Source organism: Oncorhynchus clarkii, chromosome 1 (assembly GCF_045791955.1).
Source record: "Oncorhynchus clarkii lewisi isolate Uvic-CL-2024 chromosome 1, UVic_Ocla_1.0, whole genome shotgun sequence".
NCBI classification, from domain to species: Eukaryota; Metazoa; Chordata; class Actinopteri; order Salmoniformes; family Salmonidae; genus Oncorhynchus; species Oncorhynchus clarkii.
The window spans coordinates 7,317,440-7,336,141 of NC_092147.1; the positions used below are offsets into that span (position 1 = coordinate 7,317,440).

Sequence of the window (18,702 nt, forward strand, 5' to 3'; positions counted from 1 at the left end):
CCAGAACAGAGCTGTCCCTGGGCTGGACACCCATTGACCCCAGAACAGAGCTGTCCCTGGGCTGAACACCCATTGACCCCAGAATAGAGCTGTCCCTGGGCTGAACACCCATTGGCCCCATTGGCTCTTTTGCACACCAATATTTCTACTTGCACATCATCATCTGCACATCCAGTGTTAATTTGCTAAATTGTAATTACTTTGCTACTATGGCCTATTTAATGCCTTACCACCTCATGCCATTTGCACACACATATATATATAAGTATATAGACTTTCTTTTTTTCTATTGTGTTATTGACAGTACACTTGTTTTATTCCATGTGTAACTCTGTGTTGTTGTTTGTGTCGCACTGCTTTGCTTTATCTTGGCCAGGTCGCAGTTGTAAATGAGAACTTGTTCTCAACTGGCCTACCTGGTTAAATAAAGGTGAAATACATTTTTTTTCACTGCTAGACTCCAGCCACTGCTAGGCTCCAGCCACTGGTAGGCTCCAGCCACTGGTAGACTCCAGCCACTGGTAGACTCCAGCCACTGGTAGACTCCATCCACTGGTAGACTCCAGCCACTGGTAGACTCCAGCCACTGGTAGACTCCAGCCACTGGTAGACTCCAGCCACTGGTAGACTCCAGCCACTGGTAGACTCCATCCACTGGTAGACTCCATCCACTGGTAGACTCCAGCCACTGGTAGACTCCAGCCACTGGTAGACTCCAGCCACTGGTAGACTCCAGCCACTGGTAGACTCCAGCCACTGGTAGACTCCAGCCACTGGTAGACTCCAGCCACTGCTAGACTCCAGCCACTGGTAGACTCCAGCCACTGGTAGACTCCAGCCACTGGTAGACTCCAGCCACTGGTAGACTCCAGCCACTGGTAGACTCCAGCCACTGGTAGACTCCAGCCACTGGTAGACTCCAGCCACTGGTAGACTCCAGCCACTGGTAGACTCCAGCCACTGCTAGACTCCAGCCACTGCTAGACTCCAGCCACTGCTAGACTCCAGCCACTGGTAGACTCCAGCCACTGGTAGACTCCAGCCACTGGTAGACTCCAGCCACTGGTAGACTCCAGCCACTGCTAGACTCCAGCCACTGCTAGACTCCAGCCACTGCTAGACTCCAGCCACTGCTAGGTTCCAGCCACTGCTAGACTCCATCCACTGCTAGACTCCAGCCACTGCCACTTCCCAATACAGTACAATGTTCACCAGACCGATGTGCTTGTTGTTGAAAGCACTCTGTTCCTGTAACAATGTTACTGGCACATTATGTGTGTGTGTGTGTGTGTTAGCCTAGATGACACACAAATTAAGTAAGGGTTATTAACCCTACCCCCATCAACACAACGCACACACTCTCTCCCTTCCCTCTCTCGCTCCCTCCCTTCCCCTCTCGCTCCCTTCCCTCCCTCTCTCGCTCCCTTCCCTCTCTCTCTCGCTCCCTTCCCTCTCTCTCTTGCTCCCTTCCCTCCCTCTCTCGCTCCCTTCCCTCCCTCTCTCGCTCCCTTCCCTCTCTCTCTCGCTCTCTCGCTCCCTTCCCTCCCTCTCTCTCTCGCTCGCTCCCTTCCCTCCCTCTCTCGCTCGCACCCTTCCCTCCCTCTCTCGCACCCTTCCCTCCCTCTCTCGCACCCTCCCTCGCTCTCTCTCTCGCTCCCTTCTCCGTCCCTCCCTCCCTCCCTCCCCGGGCGCTGTGACCTAGATACTAGCTCCAGTCGCTCCCAAAATCTGCCCTGCTCTTTGAGTCGCCGGTTTGGTTCAGGTCCGTGTACCCTGCCAGGACAGATGTGCTGCAGTCATCGGGACAAAGAAAAGCTGACTAGGGGTGACCCAGGTTTTATTTTAAGCTGCAGCACAGTATGCTGGGAAACCAAACAGACACTGTCAATGCGAAGGCAATGGCAGAGCAGAGTAAAACACATCAGTAATCCTTTTAAGTTGCACATCTGTGCAGGATAAATTGAACATGTCTTTTTGAAGAGGAAGTGACTTGTCAGAGAGCGAGAGCAGGACAGCAAGTTGATTGATGTGGTGGACGGTTGGGATTAGGACCAAGCCTAAGGGCTCTTTAAAGGGGTTTCAGTGGTAGTCTTGGCTAGCTCTGTCTTTGCTGTGTGTTATCCCCAATTTAGCCCTCCCCTATAGCCCTGCCCTGTAGCCCTCCCCTATAGCCCTGCCCTGTAGCCCTCCCCTATAGCCCTGCCCTGTAGCCCTCCCCTATAGCCCTGCCCTGTAGCCCTCCCCTATAGCCTTCCATAGCCCTGCCCTATAGCCCTGCCCTATAGCCTTCCATAGCCCTGCCCTATAGCCCTGCCCTATAGCCTTCCATAGCCCTCCCCTATAGCCCTGCCCTGTAGCCCTCCCCTATAGCCCTGCCCTGTAGCCCTCCCCTATAGCCTTCCATAGCCCTGCCCTATAGCCCTGCCCTATAGCCTTCCATAGCCCTTCCCTATAGCCTTCCCCTATAGCCCTGCCCTATAGACTTCCCCTATAGCCCTGCCCTATAGACTTCCCCTATAGCCCTGCCCTATAGACTTCCCCTATAGCCCTGCCCTATAGCCTTCCCCTATAGCCCTGCCCTATAGCCTTCCATAGCCCTCCCCTATAGACTTCCATAGCCCTGCCCTGTAGCCCTTAGCCTTCCATAGCCCTTCCCTATAGCCCATAGCCCTGCCCTGTAGCCTCCTAGCCCTAGCCCTGCCTCCTATAGCCCTGCCCTATAGCCTTCCCCTATAGCCCTGCCCTATAGCCTCCCATAGCCCTCCCCTATAGCCCTGCCCTATAGCCTTCCATAGCCCTCCCCTATAGCCCTGCCCTATAGCCTTCCATAGCCCTGCCCTATAGCCCTGCCCTATAGCCTTCCATAGCCCTGCCCTATAGCCCTGCCCTATAGCCTTCCATAGCCCTCCCCTATAGCCCTGCCCTGTAGCCCTCCCCTATAGCCCTGCCCTGTAGCCCTCCCCTATAGCCTTCCATAGCCCTGCCCTATAGCCCTGCCCTATAGCCTTCCATAGCCCTGCCCTATAGCCCTGCCCTATAGCCTTCCATAGCCCTCCCCTATAGCCCTGCCCTGTAGCCCTCCCCTATAGCCCTGCCCTGTAGCCCTCCCCTATAGCCTTCCATAGCCCTGCCCTATAGCCCTGCCCTATAGCCTTCCATAGCCCTTCCCTATAGCCTTCCCCTATAGCCCTGCCCTATAGACTTCCCCTATAGCCCTGCCCTATAGACTTCCCCTATAGCCCTGCCCTATAGCCTTCCCCTATAGCCCTGCCCTATAGCCTTCCATAGCCCTCCCCTATAGACTTCCATAGCCCTGCCCTGTAGCCTTCCATAGCCCTGCCCTGTAGCCTCCTATAGCCCTGCCCTATAGCCTTCCCCTATAGCCCTGCCCTATAGCCTCCCATAGCCCTCCCCTATAGCCCTGCCCTATAGCCTTCCATAGCCCTCCCCTATAGCCCTGCCCTATAGCCTTCCATAGCCCTGCCCTATAGCCCTGCCCTATAGCCTTCCATAGCCCTGCCCTATAGCCTTTCATAGCCCTGCCCTGTAGCCTTCCATAGCCCTATAGCCTTCCATAGCCCTCCCCTATAGCCTTCCATAGCCCTGCCCTATAGACTTCCATAGCCCTGCCCTATAGACTTCCATAGCCCTGCCCTATAGACTTGCATAGCCCTGCCCTATAGACTTGCATAGCCCTGCCCTATAGACTTGCATAGCCCTGCCCTATAGACTTCCATAGTCCTGCCCTATAGCCTTCCATAGCCCTTCCCTATAGCCTTCCATAGCCCTGCCCTGTAGCCTTCTCGGACATTGTTGGGACATGCCAACCATAATTGAAAGCAGAAAATGTAATTGGTTTGAAACCATCAAACCATCACTTCTGATTAGTATTTGATCAGTAACATGGTTTAGGGAGGCTTTTCAAGACCACCATGGATGGAGCTGAATAAGTTCCTCAGTGTATACGTCACTGTGGGGACGATGTCATTGATGAAGCCAGTGACTGATGTGGTGTGCTCGTCAATGCCATCGGAGGAATCCCGGAACATATTCCAGTCTGTGTTAGCAAAACAGTCCTGTAGCTTAGCATCTGCTTCATTTGACCACTTATAGACCAAGTCACTGGTACTTCCTGCTTTAAGTTTTGCTTGTCAGCAGGAATCAGGAGGATAGAGTTATGGTCAGATTTGCCAAATGGAGGACGAGGAAGAGCTATGAACACATCTTTGTGTGTGGTGTAAAGGTGGTCCAGAGGTTGTTTTCCCCTCTGGTTGCACATTTTAACATGCTGATAGAAATTTGATAAAACAGATTTAAGTTTCCCTGCATTAAAAAGTTCCCAGCTACTAGGAGCACTGCCTCTCGGTGAGCGTATTCTTGTTTGCTTATGGCGGAAGACAGCGCATTCGTTGGGGCGGCAGGTGGTTGTGGTGGTTGTAGTGTTGGGCCAGGAACAGAAATGTTGCTAGATCGAATCCCCGAGCTGACAAGGTAGAAATCTGTTGTTCTGCCCCTGAACAAGGCAGTTATAACCCACTGTTCCCCAGTAGGCAGTCATTGTAAATAAGAATTTGATCTTAACTGACTTTTCTAGTTAAATAAACATTTTTTTAAACATTTTTATTCAATGCTGTGGTGGTATGTAAACAGCTACGAAAAATACAGATACACTCTCTAGGTAGGTAGTGTTGTCCACAGCTTATCATGAGATACTCTACCTTGGGCGAGCAATAGCTCGAGACTTCCTTAGATATAGTGCACCAGCTGTTATTTACACAAATGCATTGTCAGCCGCCCCTTGTCTTATCAGACGCCGCTGTTCTATCCTGCCGATGCAGTGTATAACCAGCCAGTTGTATGTTGATAATGTTGTCGTTCAGCCACGACTCCGTGAAGCATAAGATATTACAGTTTTGAATGTCCCGTTGGTAATTTAATCTTCTGCGTAGGTCACCTATTTTATTGTCAAAAGATTGCACATTTGCTAGCAGAATAGAAGGAAGTGGGGGTTTATTCAATCGCCTACTAATTCTCAGAAGACAGCCCACCCTCTGGCCTCTTTTTCTCCACCTCCTCTTCACACAAATCACGGGGATCTGGGCCTGTTCCTGAGAAAGCAGTATATCATTCGCGTCTGGCTCGTCAGACTCATTAAAGGTAAAAAAAAAGGATTCTGCCAGTCCGTGGTGAGTAATCGCAGTACTGATGTCCAGAAGTTATTTTCGGTCATAAGAGATGGTAGCGACAACATTATGTACAAAATATGTTAATTATTTAATTAATTAATTAAAAAGTTACAAACAGCGGAAATAAACAAACAAAAAACCTGCCTTCATCTCCGGCGCCATTTTACTATAGAAATGCATTGTCGGATCTAGGAGCATAAGCATTTCTCTACACTCTCAATAACATCTGCTAAACGATGGGTATGTGACCAATAACATCTGCTAAACGATGGGTATGTGACCAATAACATCTGCTAACGATGGGTATGTGACCAATAACATCTGCTAACGATGGGTATGTGACCAATAACATCTGCTAACGATGGGTATGTGACCAATAACATCTGCTAACGATGGGTATGTGACCAATAACATCTGCTAACGATGGGTATGTGACCAATACGATTTGATTTGATAAAAGTGACCATCCCACTAAAGGCACTAAGCAATGTCCACAGTAATACAGGAACCAAAAACCACATCTACGAACATGGTTTCTTCAACTGGGAGAACAGTCACAATTTAGACTTCAAATCCTCCTGGTTTCTGCTGTGTGTCCTGTACTAGTTAGCTGTCTCAAGGAATGATGTATATTTTGACTTGAGAGGATCCTCTGTTTGACAGCAAAACAGACCCAAAGTCTAATGCTGACTGGACTATACCTCTCTTCTTGTCTATTTGTTTCTTTCTCTGTCTCTCTCATCTGTGTCTATCATTCTCTATCTCTCTCTATCTCTATCTCTCTCTCTAGCTCTCTCTCTCTCTAGCTCTCTTTATCTCTCTCTCTCTCTCTCTAGCTCTCTCTCTCTCTCTCTCTCTCTCTAGCTCTCTCTCTCTCTAGCTCTCTCTCTATCTCTCTCTCTCTCTTCTGTCTCTCTCTCTCTTCTGTCTCTCTCTCTCTTCTGTCTCTCTCTCTCTTATCTTATGTCTCTCTCTCTCTAGCTCTCTCTCTCTAGCTCTCTTTATCTCTCTCTCTCTCTCTCTCTAGCTCTCTCTCTCTCTCTCTCTCTCTCTAGCTCTCTCTCTAGCTATCTCTCTCTCTAGCTCTCTCTCTATCTCTCTCCTGTCTCTCTCTCTCTCTTCTGTCTCTCTCTCTCTTCTGTCTCTCTCTCTCTTCTGTCTCTCTCTCTCTTCTGTCTCTCTCTCTCTTATCTTATGTCTCTCTCTCTCTTTCTTTTTCTCTGTCTCTTATGTCTCTCTCTCTCTTTCTCTGTCTCTCTCTTCTCTGTCTCTCTCTATCTTATTTTTCTCTCTTTCTCTCTCTCTCTGTCTCTCTCATCTATGTCTAGCCTTCTCTCTCTTTCTCTCTCTCTTTCTCTCTCTCTCTCTCTCTTTCTCTCTCTCTCTCTTTCTCTCTTTCTCTCTTTCTCTCTCTCTCTCTCTCTAGGTCTCTCTCTCTCTTTCTCTTTCTCTCTCTTTCTCTCTTTTTCTCTCTCTCTCTCTCTCTCTCTAGGTCTCTCTCTCTCTCTCTTTAGGTCTCTCTCATATGTCTCTCTTGTATGTCTCTCTTTCTCTCTCCGTGTTTCTTATCAGTCTCTCTCTTATCTGTCTCTCTCAATTCAATTCAATTCAATTCAAGGGCTTTATTGGCATGGGAAACATGTGTAAACATTGCCAAAGCAAGTGAGGTAGATAATATATAAAGTGAATATATAAAGTGAAATAAACATTAAAAATGAACAGTAAACATTACACATACAGAAGTTTCAAAACAATAAAGACATTACAAATGTCAAATTATATATAGACAGTGTTTTAACAATGTACAAATGGTTAAAGGTAAAGGTCAGGTATTCTGCCGCTGTGTACTCTCTGTTTAGGGCCAAATAGCATTCTTGTTTGCTCTGTTTTTTTGTTCATTCTTTCTCTCTGTGATCTGTCTCTCTCTGTGTCTCTCTGTCTCTCTCTGTGTCTCTCTTATCTTATGTCTCTTTCTCTCTCTGTCTCTCTGTGTCTCTCTTATCTTATGTCTCTCTCTCTTTCTCTCTCTGTCTCTCTCTCATCTGTCTCACTCTCATCTGTCTCACTCTCATCTGTCTCCCTCTCATCTGTCTCCCTCTCATCTGTCTCACTCTCATCTGTCTCTATTATCTGTCTCTCTATTATCTGTGTCTCTCTCTTATGTATCTCTCTTATATGTCTCTCTCTCTCTATCTCTCTCTCTCTCTCTCTCTCTCTCTCTCTCTCAAAATAAATAAAAATGGTACATGAAACTGGTACCTGTTAGTCAGCTGACCAGCGCTGGTCTTACCCCCCCCCCCCCCCCCTCCATCTGTCCGTTTCCATAGGGACTGTCTCTCACCGCTATCTCCATGGTAAATGTCATCATTCCACACACGGACGTCAACATGTAATTGCAGTTATTGGTGACGCTTTATTTTTGCAGTTAACTCAAGTTTTCGTCCAAGTTTCCCTGAATTAGATTAGGAGGTTACTGAACATGTGATTGAAGCAGGGTGATTTTTGTCTATTATATTGTTGGATATGATTGCATTATGTCTTGTTTTTGATGTCAGATGTAGTATTGTCATGGTGTCTCCCTACATTATATACCCTGATGAAGACAGCTTGGCTGTCGAAACGTTGGTAATTACATTTTTCCATCTGAGCTCCTATAGTGTGTCGCTCTCTTTTATTTTCAAGTCTCTCTGCATTAAACAATTTCAGAATAATGTCAAACTTACACTGAGAGAGACACATTTTATATGGTGATTCCAACCTGTCTGTCTGTGTATTTCTTTGTTTTTTCGTGCGTATGTTTGTATCGTCTCATGGCGCTCCAGACTCGCTCCAGGAAGGAGCAGCAGACTGTTGCCCAGCAGGGGCCCTGGATCCCCCCTGTGGATAACCTGCTGAAGGACACCGTAGACGGCTGCGCCCTGGCCGCTCTGCTGCACTTCTACTGCCCCCAGCTAGTCAGACTGGAAGGTACACCTCTACACAGTACCACCGTGGGGGTGGGGTGTGTGTGTGTGTGTGTGTGTGTGTGTGTGTGTGTGTGTGTGTGTGTGTGTGTGTGTGTGTGTGTGTGTGTGTGTGTGTGTTAGAGAGGGGTGTGTGTGTGTGTTAGAGAGGGGAGTGTGTGTGTGTGTGTGTGTTAGAGAGGGGAGTGTGTGTGTGTGTGTGTTAGAGAGGGGAGGGTGTGTGTGTGTTAGAGAGGGGAGGGTGTGTGTGTTAGAGAGGGGAGGGTGTGTGTGTTAGAGAGGGGAGGGTGTGTGTGTGTGTGTGTGTTAGAGAGGGGAGAGTGTGTGTGTGTTAGAGAGGGGAGAGTGTGTGTGTGTGTGTGTGTGTGTGTTAGAGAGGGGAGAGTGTGTGTGTGTGTGTTAGAGAGGGGAGAGTGTGTGTGCGTGTGTGTGTGTTAGAGGGGGGAGAGTGTGTGTGTGGTGTGTGTGTGTGTGTGTGTTAGTGTGTGTGTGTGTGTGTTAGAGAGGGGAGGGTGTGTGTGTGTGTTAGAGGGTGGAGAGTGTGTGTGTGTTGTGTGTGTGTTAGAGGGGGGAGAGTGTGTGTGTGTTAGAGAGGGGAGAGTGTGTGTGTGCGCGCGTGTGTGTGTGTGTGTGTGTTAGAGAGGGGAGAGTGTGTGCATTTCATTCTTGATTGATATCATTATTTTTCTGCATTGTTGAGAAGAGTTGACAAGCCAGCGATTCACTGTGACCAATAAACATTAATTTGATCTGATCAACACATGACCCTCTCCAGGGGCCTCACTGAGTCTGAAGGTGTTAAGGGCTCTCCTCTGGCTAGCCTTTCATGTCCCAGGAGGACTGAGTGAGCCATCAGCCATTAGTGATGAAAATCAAACCTCATAATCAACTCATCCTTAATCTCATTAACCTATTGATGAAGTGGATGGGACACATACACATATATATATATATATATATATATATATATATACGGACGCACACACACGCACACACACACACACACAGCTCAGTACTGAACCCCACCAACTCAGAGTGATGATTGATTTAAAGATTCTGTTTACACTACGAAAACGGCTTGAGTACCTTGTGCAAAACATCCATTATCCTGATCCCTGATTGGTAAATCCCAGACAACATAGGGACAAATCCATCTGCATTATTAACTGCCTTCATCATCACAGACATTCCACTTCCTGATTCTCTTCCAAGTTGATTGGTGCAGCACTTGTCTCTCAGACCCGTCTTTGTCCTTGTCAGATATCTGTCTGAAGGAGTGTATGTCGCTGGCGGACAGCCTGTGTAACCTGCAGCTGGTGCAGGACTTCTGTCAGGAGCATCTGAACCGCTGCTGCCACTTCAGCCTGGAGGACATGGTGTACGTCTCCTCGTCCCTCAAAGTGAGTCCACGTGGCAACGGCTTTTAAATGATTCACTGTAGTACACCTGACGCATGAATACCCTGTTATCGCTACCGTACTGTGCTGGCTCTGATATGAATACCCTGTTATCGCTACTGTGCTGGCTCTGATATGAATACCCTGTTATCGCTACCGTACCGTACTGTGCTGGCTCTGATATGAATACCCTGTTATCGCTACCGTACTGTGCTGGCTCTGATATGAATACCCTGTTCTCACTACTGTACTGTGCTGGCTCTGATATGAATACCCTGTTCTCACTACTGTACTGTGCTGGCTCTGATATGAATACTCTGTTCTCACTACTGTACTGTGCTGGCGCTGATATGAATACTCTGTTCTCACTACTGTACTGGCTCTGATACGAATACCCTGTTATCGCTACCATACTGTGCTGGCTCTGATATGAATACCCTGTTATCGCTACCATACTGTACTGGCTCTGATATGAATACTCTGTTATCGCTACCATACTGTGCTGGCTCTGATATGAATACCCTGTTATCGCTACCATACTGTACTGGCTCTGATATGAATACTCTGTTATCGCTATCATACTGTGCTGGCTCTGATATGAATACTCTGTTATCGCTATCATACTGTGCTGGCTCTGATACTTTCTTTTCAGATTTGTTCTTTTAAGCACAGTTCCAACAACTAGGCTGCGTGCTTCACCATACCAGCACAGTACAGCTCCTCGTGGCCCGGCTCATGTCAGTAGTGTGAAAAGGGTATTACTGTACACAGAGTTAGGTCAACTTCATGTTTAAAGGGTGCCATGTTGGCACCAAAAGTTCCAAGAGACTTTGATAAAATTATCATTATGGAACTAAGGCAGTCCAAAGAGCTAAGGACACTGGGTAAACCAGGCAAACGGACAGGCATCTAGTGTGTGCAGTGTGTATATTAATATGATGTAATACAAAGCATGGTGGACAATGGGATCTGTCTGGAATAGATCTTGTCAACTCTGTCCTCACAAACTACAGCTCTGGTTGTTGGAGTTTGATGTCTCTATTTTCTCTTCTGTTTATAGCCTTTTCTCTCTCTCTCTCTCTCTCTCTCTAGCCTTCTCTCTCTCTCTCTCTCTCTCTCCTCTCTCTCCTCTCTCTCTCTCTCTCTCTCTCCTCTCTCTCTCCTCTCTCTCTCTAGCCTTCTCTCTCCTCTCTCTCTCCTCTCTCTCCTCTCTCTCCTCTCTCTCTCCTCTCTCTCCTCTCTCTCTCTCTCTCTCTCTCTCTCTCTCTCTCTAGCCTTCTCTCTCTCTCTCTCTCTCTCTCCTCTCTCTCTCTCTCTCTCTCTCTCTCCTCTCTCTCTCCTCTCTCTCTCTAGCCTTCTCTCTCCTCTCTCTCTCTAGCCTTCTCTCTCCTCTCTCTCTCTCTAGCCTTCTCTCTCCTCTCTCTCTCTAGCCTTCTCTCTCCTCTCTATCTCTCTAGCCTTCTCTCTCCTCTCTCTCTCTAGCCTTCTCTCTCCTCTCTCTCTCTAGCCTTCTCTCTCCTCTCTCTCTCTCTAGCCTTCTCTCTCCTCTCTCTCTCTAGCCTTCTCTCTCCTCTCTCTCTCTCGCCTTCTCTCTCCTCTCTCTCTCTCTAGCCTTCTCTCTCCTCTCTATCTCTCTCGCCTTCTCTCTCTCCTCTCTCTCTCTAGCCTTCTCTCTCCTCTCTCTCTCTCTAGCCTTCTCTCTCCTCTCTCTCTCTAGCCTTCTCTCTCCTCTCTCTCTCGCCTTCTCTCTCCTCTCTATCTCTCTAGCCTTCTCTCTCCTCTCTCTCTCTCGCCTTCTCTCTCCTCTCTATCTCTCTAGCCTTCTCTCTCCTCTCTCTCTCTCTAGCCTTCTCTCTCCTCTCTATCTCTCTCGCCTTCTCTCTCCTCTCTCTCTCTCGCCTTCTCTCTCCTCTCTATCTCTCTAGCCTTTTCTCTCCTCTCTATCTCTCTAGCCTTTTCTCTCCTCTCTCTAGGCCTTTTCTCTCCTCTCTATCTCTCTCTAGCCTTCTCTCTCCTCTCTATCTCTCTAGCCTTTTCTCTCCTCTCTCTAGGCCTTCTCTCTCCTCTCTATCTCTCTAGCCTTCTCTCTCCTCTCTCTCTCTCTAGCCTTCTCTCTCTCCTCTCTCTCTCTAGCCTTCTCTCTCCTCTCTATCTCTCTAGCCTTTTCTCTCCTCTCTCTAGCCTTCTCTCTCCTCTCTCTCTCTAGCCTTCTCTCTCCTCTCTCTCTCTCTCGCCTTCTCTCTCCTCTCTATCTCTCTAGCCTTCTCTCTCTCCTCTCTCTCTCTCGCCTTCTCTCTCCTCTCTATCTCTCTCTAGCCTTTTCTCTCCTCTCTCTAGGCCTTCTCTCTCCTCTCTATCTCTCTAGCCTTCTCTCTCCTCTCTCTCTCTCTAGCCTTCTCTCTCTCCTCTCTCTCTCTAGCCTTCTCTCTCCTCTCTCTCTCTCTAGCCTTCTCTCTCCTCTCTATCTCTCTCGCCTTCTCTCTCCTCTCTCTCTCTCGCCTTCTCTCTCCTCTCTATCTCTCTCTAGCCTTTTCTTTCTCCTCTCTCTCTCTCTAGCCTTCTCTCTCCTCTCTATCTCTCTCGCCTTCTCTCTCCTCTCTCTCTCTCGCCTTCTCTCTCCTCTCTATCTCTCTAGCCTTCTCTCTCTCCTCTCTCTCTCTCGCCTTCTCTCTCCTCTCTATCTCTCTCTAGCCTTTTCTCTCTCCTCTCTCTCTCTCTAGCCTTCTCTCTCCTCTCTATCTCTCTCGCCTTCTCTCTCCTCTCTCTCTCGCCTTCTCTCTCCTCTCTATCTCTCTAGCCTTCTCTCTCCTCTCTATCTCTCTAGCCTTCTCTCTCCCCTCTCTCTAGCCTTCTCTCTCCCCTCTCTCTCTCTAGCCTTCTCTCTCCTCTCTCTCTCTCTAGCCTTCTCTCTCTCTCTCTCTCTCTCTCTCTCTCCTCTCTCTCTCTAGCCTTCTCTCTCCTCTCTATCTCTCTAGCCTTCTCTCTCCTCTCTCTCTCTCTAGCCTTTTCTCTCTCTCTCTCGCCTTCTCTCTCCTCTCTATCTCTCTAGCCTTCTCTCTCCCCTCTCTCTCTCTAGCCTTCTCTCCCCTCTCTCTCTCTAGCCTTCTCTCTCCTCTCTCTCTCTAGCCTTCTCTCTCCTCTCTCTCTCTAGCCTTCTCTCTCCCCTCTCTCTCTCTAGCCTTCTCTCTCCTCTCTCTCTCTAGCCTTCTCTCTCCTCTCTCTCTCTAGCCTTCTCTCTCTCTCTCTCGCCTTCTCTCTCTCTCTCGCCTTCTCTCTCCTCTCTCTCTAGCCTTCTCTCTCCTCTCTCTCTCTCTCTAGCCTTCTCTCTCCTCTCTCTCTCTCTAGCCTTCTCTCTCCTCTCTCTCTCTCTAGCCTTCTCTCTCCTCTCTCTCTCTCTAGCCTTCTCTCTCCTCTCTCTCTCTAGCCTTCTCTCTCCTCTCTCTCTAGCCTTCTCTCTCCTCTCTCTCTCTAGCCTTCTCTCTCCTCTCTCTCTCTAGCCTTCTCTCTCCTCTCTCTCTCTAGCCTTCTCTCTCCTCTCTCTCTCTAGCCTTCTCTCTCCTCTCTCTCTAGCCTTCTCTCTCCTCTCTCTCTCTCTAGCCTTCTCTCTCCTCTCTCTCTCTAGCCTTCTCTCTCCTCTCTCTCTCTAGCCTTCTCTCTCCTCTCTCTCTCTAGCCTTCTCTCTCCTCTCTCTCTCTAGCCTTCTCTCTCCTCTCTCTAGCCTTCTCTCTCCTCTCTCTCTAGCCTTCTCTCTCCTCTCTCTCTCTAGCCTTCTCTCTCCTCTCTCTCTCTAGCCTTCTCTCTCCTCTCTCTCTAGCCTTCTCTCTCCTCTCTCTCTCTAGCCTTCTCTCTCCTCTCTCTCTCTATCCTTCTCTCTCCTCTCTCTCTCTAGCCTTCTCTCTCCTCTCTCTCTCTAGCCTTCTCTCTCCTCTCTCTCTCTAGCCTTCTCTCTCCTCTCTCTCTCTAGCCTTCTCTCTCCTCTCTCTCTCTCTAGCCTTCTCTCTCCTCTCTCTCTCGCCTTCTCTCTCCTCTCTCTCGCCTTCTCTCTCCTCTCTCTCTAGCCTTCTCTCTCCTCTCTCTCGCTCTAGCCTTCTCTCTCCTCTCTCTCGCTCTAGCCTTCTCTCTCCTCTCTCTCTCTAGCCTTCTCTCTCCTCTCTCTCTCTCTAGCCTTCTCTCTCGTCTCTCTCTCTCTCTCTCCTCTCTCTCATTTTCCCCCCTTTTATTTTTCTATTTTTCACTGGAAGCCATTATATGGGTTTGTATTCCTGAGCAAAATGGATGGACACATGGTGTGTTGTTGTCTCCTAGGCTGAGCAGAATGGATGGACACATGGTGTGTGTTGTTGTTGTCTCCTAGGCTGAGCAGAATGGATGGACACTTGGTGTGTTGTTGTCTCCTAGGCTGAGCAGAATGGATAGACACATGGTGTGTTGTTGTCTCCTAGGCTGAGCAGAATGGATGGACACATGGTGTGAGTTGTCTCCTAGGCTGAGCAGAATGGATGGACACATGGTGTGTGTTGTTGTCTCCTAGGCTGTGAATAGAGGGTGTTGGCCACGTGTGTTGTTGCCAATGTATTTGGGAAACAAACAGCTCTTCATTCACTATAGCCCAGTTTTCTGTATCCTTGTAGAGGACGGCCTCAGAAGTACTGTCCTGAAAACGGACTCTTTAGGCATGGGTTGTCGTAGAGCAGTCCCCGTGTCCATAGGGAAGAAAGGTGAGTTTGGAGTTGAGTTCATTAGGGCTGGCACGGTAGTTGTATAACCGTGTAACCAACGATTAAACGGATGAAGGCTTAAACGGATGAAGGGTTAAACGGATGAAGGGTTAAACGGATGAAGGCTTAAACGGATGAAGGCTTAAACGGATGAAGGCTTAAACGGATGAAGGCTTAAACGGATGAAGGCTTAAACGGATGAAGGGTTAAACGGATGAAGGGTTAAACGGATGAAGGGTTAAACGGATGAAGGGTTAAACGGATGAAGGGTTAAACGGATGAAGGATTAAACGGATGAAGGATTAAACGGATGAAGGATTAAACGGATGAATACCCGTGAATAAAAACAAAATAGCCATTCTAATACATTCATTTCAGAAAATATGTATTTTTTAATCATATGTATTGATCACGTACATATTTTCAGAGATGTTATTACGGGTGTAGTGAAATGCTTATATTTCTGGCTTTATTTTAACGTAAATATACTGTAAACAATTGTTAGTCTAGCGGGTCGTTCCACCCACGGCCGCAGGAAGTAGGGGGTGCTGAGGGGTGCTGCCGTAACTCTTGAATAATAGGAATTTAAAATAATTATTATAAGGTGGTGTGTTTTACAACTACAACAAAAAAAACGGACACTGCTGTCGGATCTTGAATCAGATCTTGAATCGGATCTTGAATCAGATCCTCTTTGGAGGGAATTTGGTTCAGTGCTGCTAGCCAGGCAAAACAGAACTTACTGACTGAGAAGGCATGTTCTACTGTATCTATCATGGTACTGGGATTGGGTTTATGCTAACCACAATAACATTTGATTTACAAGAACTACATTCAAGTCAATGTTCTATGTTGGGTGGCCCGGCGGCCATATTTCAAACCTATTCTCAGCTCTGTACTGTAGGACAGTGGAATCCAGAGCTGGTTATGTGATGACCCAGTTTTCTGTGGGCTCATCACACCCTAGTCGCCAGCACAGTGCAGTTCCCATCATGCTGAGAGAGAGAGATTCAGCGTTGCGGTATGATGATGTAATGATCCCATTCGTTGTGGCCACTTTTTTAAAATTTTTAATTGAAGACAAATTATTATTTACAATGACAGCCGGCAGAACGACAGATTTTTACCTTGTCTGCTCAGGGATTCGATCCAGCAACCTTTGGTTACCGGCCCATTCGCCTCTAACCACTAGGCTACCTGCCTCTAACCACTAGGCCACCCTGCCTCTAACCACTAGGCTACCTGCCTCTAACCACTAGGCTACCTGCCTCTAACCACTAGGCTACCCTGCCTCTAACCACTAGGCCACCCTGCCTCTAACCACTAGGCTACCTGCCTCTAACCACTAGGCTACCTGCCTCTAACCACTAGGCTACCCTGCCTCTAACCACTAGGCTACCTGCCTCTAACCACTAGGCTACCCTGCCTCTAACCACTAGGCTACCCTGCCTCTAACCACTAGGCCACCCTGCCTCTAACCACTAGGCCACCCTGCCTCTAACCACTAGGCCACCCTGCCTCTAACCACTAGGCCACCCTGCCTCTAACCACTAGGCCACCCTGCCTCTAACCACTAGGCTACCTGCCTCTAACCACTAGGCTACCTGCCTTTAACCACTAGGCTACCCTGCCTCTAACCACTAGGCTACCTGCCTCTAACCACTAGGCTACCTGCCTCTAACCACTAGGCCACCCTGCCTCTAACCACTAGGCTACCTGCCTCTAACCACTAGGCCACCCTTCCTCTAACCACTAGGCCACCCTGCCTCTAATCACTAGGCCACCCTGCCTCTAATCACTAGGCTATCTGCCTCTAACCACTAGGCTACCTGCCTTTAACCACTAGGCTACCCTGCCTCTAACCACTAGGCTACCTGCCTCTAACCACTAGGCCACCCTGCCTCTAACCACTAGGCCACCCTGCCTCTAACCACTAGGCCACCCTGCCTCTAACCACTAGGCCACCCTGCCTCTAACCACTAGGCTACCTGCCTCTAACCACTAGGCTACCTGCCTCTAACCACTAGGCTACCTGCCTCTAACCACTAGGCCACCCTGCCTCTAACCACTAGGCTACCTGCCTCTAACCACTAGGCTACCCTGCCTCTAACCACTAGGCCACCCTGCCTCTAACCACTAGGCTACTCTGCCTCTAACCACTAGGCTACCTGCCTCTAACCACTAGGCTACCTGCCTCTAACCACTAGGCTACCTGCCTCTAACCACTAGGCCACCCTGCCTCTAACCACTAGGCCACCCTGCCTCTAACCACTAGGCCACCCTGCCTCTAACCATTAGGCTACCTGCCACCCCATGGAGTCATTTGAGAGGTTGAAGGGACCTGTGTGTGTGTGTGTGTGTGTGTGTGTGTGTGTGTGTGTGTGTGTGTGTGTGTGTGTGTGTGTGTGTGTGTGTGTGTGTGTGTGTGTGTGTGTGTGTGTGTGTGTGTGTGTGTGTGTGTGTGTGTGTGTGTGTGTGTGTGTGTGTGTGTGTGTGTGTGTAAACGGCATGCTGTTTTGTGTTTATCTCTGGGTACACAGAGACGTGAAAGTCTCTTCCTTTTATGATTAGAAGCCTTGGTACTAAATCATGTCAACCTCCTCACTTTGAGTCTCACATTATATTTAATGAATTTACTGCCGATCTAAATTGCCATCTGCAGACTGAAAATGAAAAGCAGTAAGACATGTTGAATCGTCTAACGTTAATAACAAGCTTAATCACAATTGTGCTGCTATCTATTGAGGGTACATGAGTTTTCTCTGTGGAGGTCGGTTGTAGTTTCACCATTTTTATAAACTACTGTCTTGCTTTTAACCTATTGGCTTATAAGAGGGCTGTGTTTCTCTGTCTTTCCTATCAGTCGCACAGGTCTGTAGTCTAATCACCCTCTTTTTTTGGCTACAGTAAGTGATTTTAATGGCATCACAGCTCTTTGGTATCCTGTGTGTGGGCGACCACCGAGGGGTCGGGTTTACCAGTGTGGTCCCTGCTAAACAGATTATCCCTCCATTTTTAGCGTCAACATTGTTTGCATTCGGTAACCAATGAGCTCTTTTCATAGACATGGACTGACACGCTGAAATCTGCCAATCTGGCAACCCGCCACTGAACAGTGAGTGACAGGGCAATCTGGCAACGGAGTCGATGTATTGTCAGGCGACAGGGTTGCGGTGTTGTGAGTAGGAGATCAGTAGGAAACCGGGGGACAGAACAGACTGGCTGTTTTGACTGGAGAGTGTGTTAGGAGAGATATCACTTCACAATCTAATGAGAGGGCCTCTGCAACAGACCTGGAGAAGGTAGGCTGGTTACTGTAGCTGGACAGACCTGGAGAATGTAGACTGGTTACTGTAGCTGGACAGACCTGGAGAAGGTAGGCTGGTTACTGTAGCTGGACAGACCTGGAGGAGGTAGGCTGGTTACTGTAGCTGGACAGACCTGGAGGAGGTAGGCTGGTTACTGTAGCTGGACAGACCTGGAGAAGGTAGGCTGGTTACTGTAGCTGGACAGACCTGGATAAGGTAGGCTGGTTACTGTAGCTGGACAGACCTGGTGAAGGTAGGCTGGTTACTGTAGCTGGACAGACCTGGAGGAGGTAGGCTGGTTACTGTAGCTGGACAGACCTGGAGAAGGTAGGCTGGTTACTGTAGCTGGACAGACCTGGAGAATGTAGACTGGTTACTGTAGCTGGACAGACCTGGAGAAGGTAGGCTGGTTACTGTAGCTGGACAGACCTGGAGGAGGTAGGCTGGTTACTGTAGCTGGACAGACCTGGAGGAGGTAGGCTGGTTACTGTAGCTGGACAGACCTGGAGGAGGTAGGCTGGTTACTGCAGCTAACTGCTATATAAATTATAGCCTGGTCCCAGATCAGTCGGGTGTGACAAGGACCATAGGAATTGGCAAGACGACACAAACAGATCTGGGACCAGGCTACAGAAATAGTGCAGCAGGCCAGAAGAAACTACATGCAGTTGAGAAATGTTGTTTCTTATACTGTATGTTATAGGATTAGAGATTGCTATTGGGGGGGTGGGGGTGGGGGGGGGGGATTCTGTTCAGAAGTAGCGATGTACTTTGAATGATTAAACTTGGTTGACAATATATTAATCATAATCATTGTGATCATGTTTACTGTAGTTCAGTTGGTACTGTATACAGAGTTTGCCATTAGATAATTGTGTTTTTGTCTGTGTTCTGGCCCGAATGGTGGTTTGTCAATGCTTTGGCTACTGTATAATCTGTCCTGATTCGTTAGAGATTAAAATATTCAAACGTTAATATTAATAACGTTTGTTATGAGGCTATCACCACCTTGTAATATAAACAAAGTGATTCTGATGCTCTGGTTTTGCATCGCTGGTTATTTGGGTTGAAGAGATTATTGGCTAATGTAAAAACAGAATGTGCTATTGCTCTTAGAATTAATTTATGGA

General features: G+C 48.3%; 1 protein-coding gene across 1 annotated transcript in view; it reads left to right on the plus strand.

The window, feature by feature from the left end:
- The window catches only part of LOC139417419 (calmodulin-regulated spectrin-associated protein 2-like), a 97,113-nt gene that overhangs the window by 54,146 nt on the left and 24,265 nt on the right, over positions 1-18,702 (plus strand). Inside the window, exons 6-8 of the mRNA XM_071166734.1 lie at positions 7,423-7,447; positions 8,009-8,153; positions 9,410-9,549. Coding sequence (XP_071022835.1) covers positions 7,423-7,447; positions 8,009-8,153; positions 9,410-9,549 — 310 coding nt within the window. The remainder of the gene's footprint in view (positions 1-7,422; positions 7,448-8,008; positions 8,154-9,409; positions 9,550-18,702) is intronic.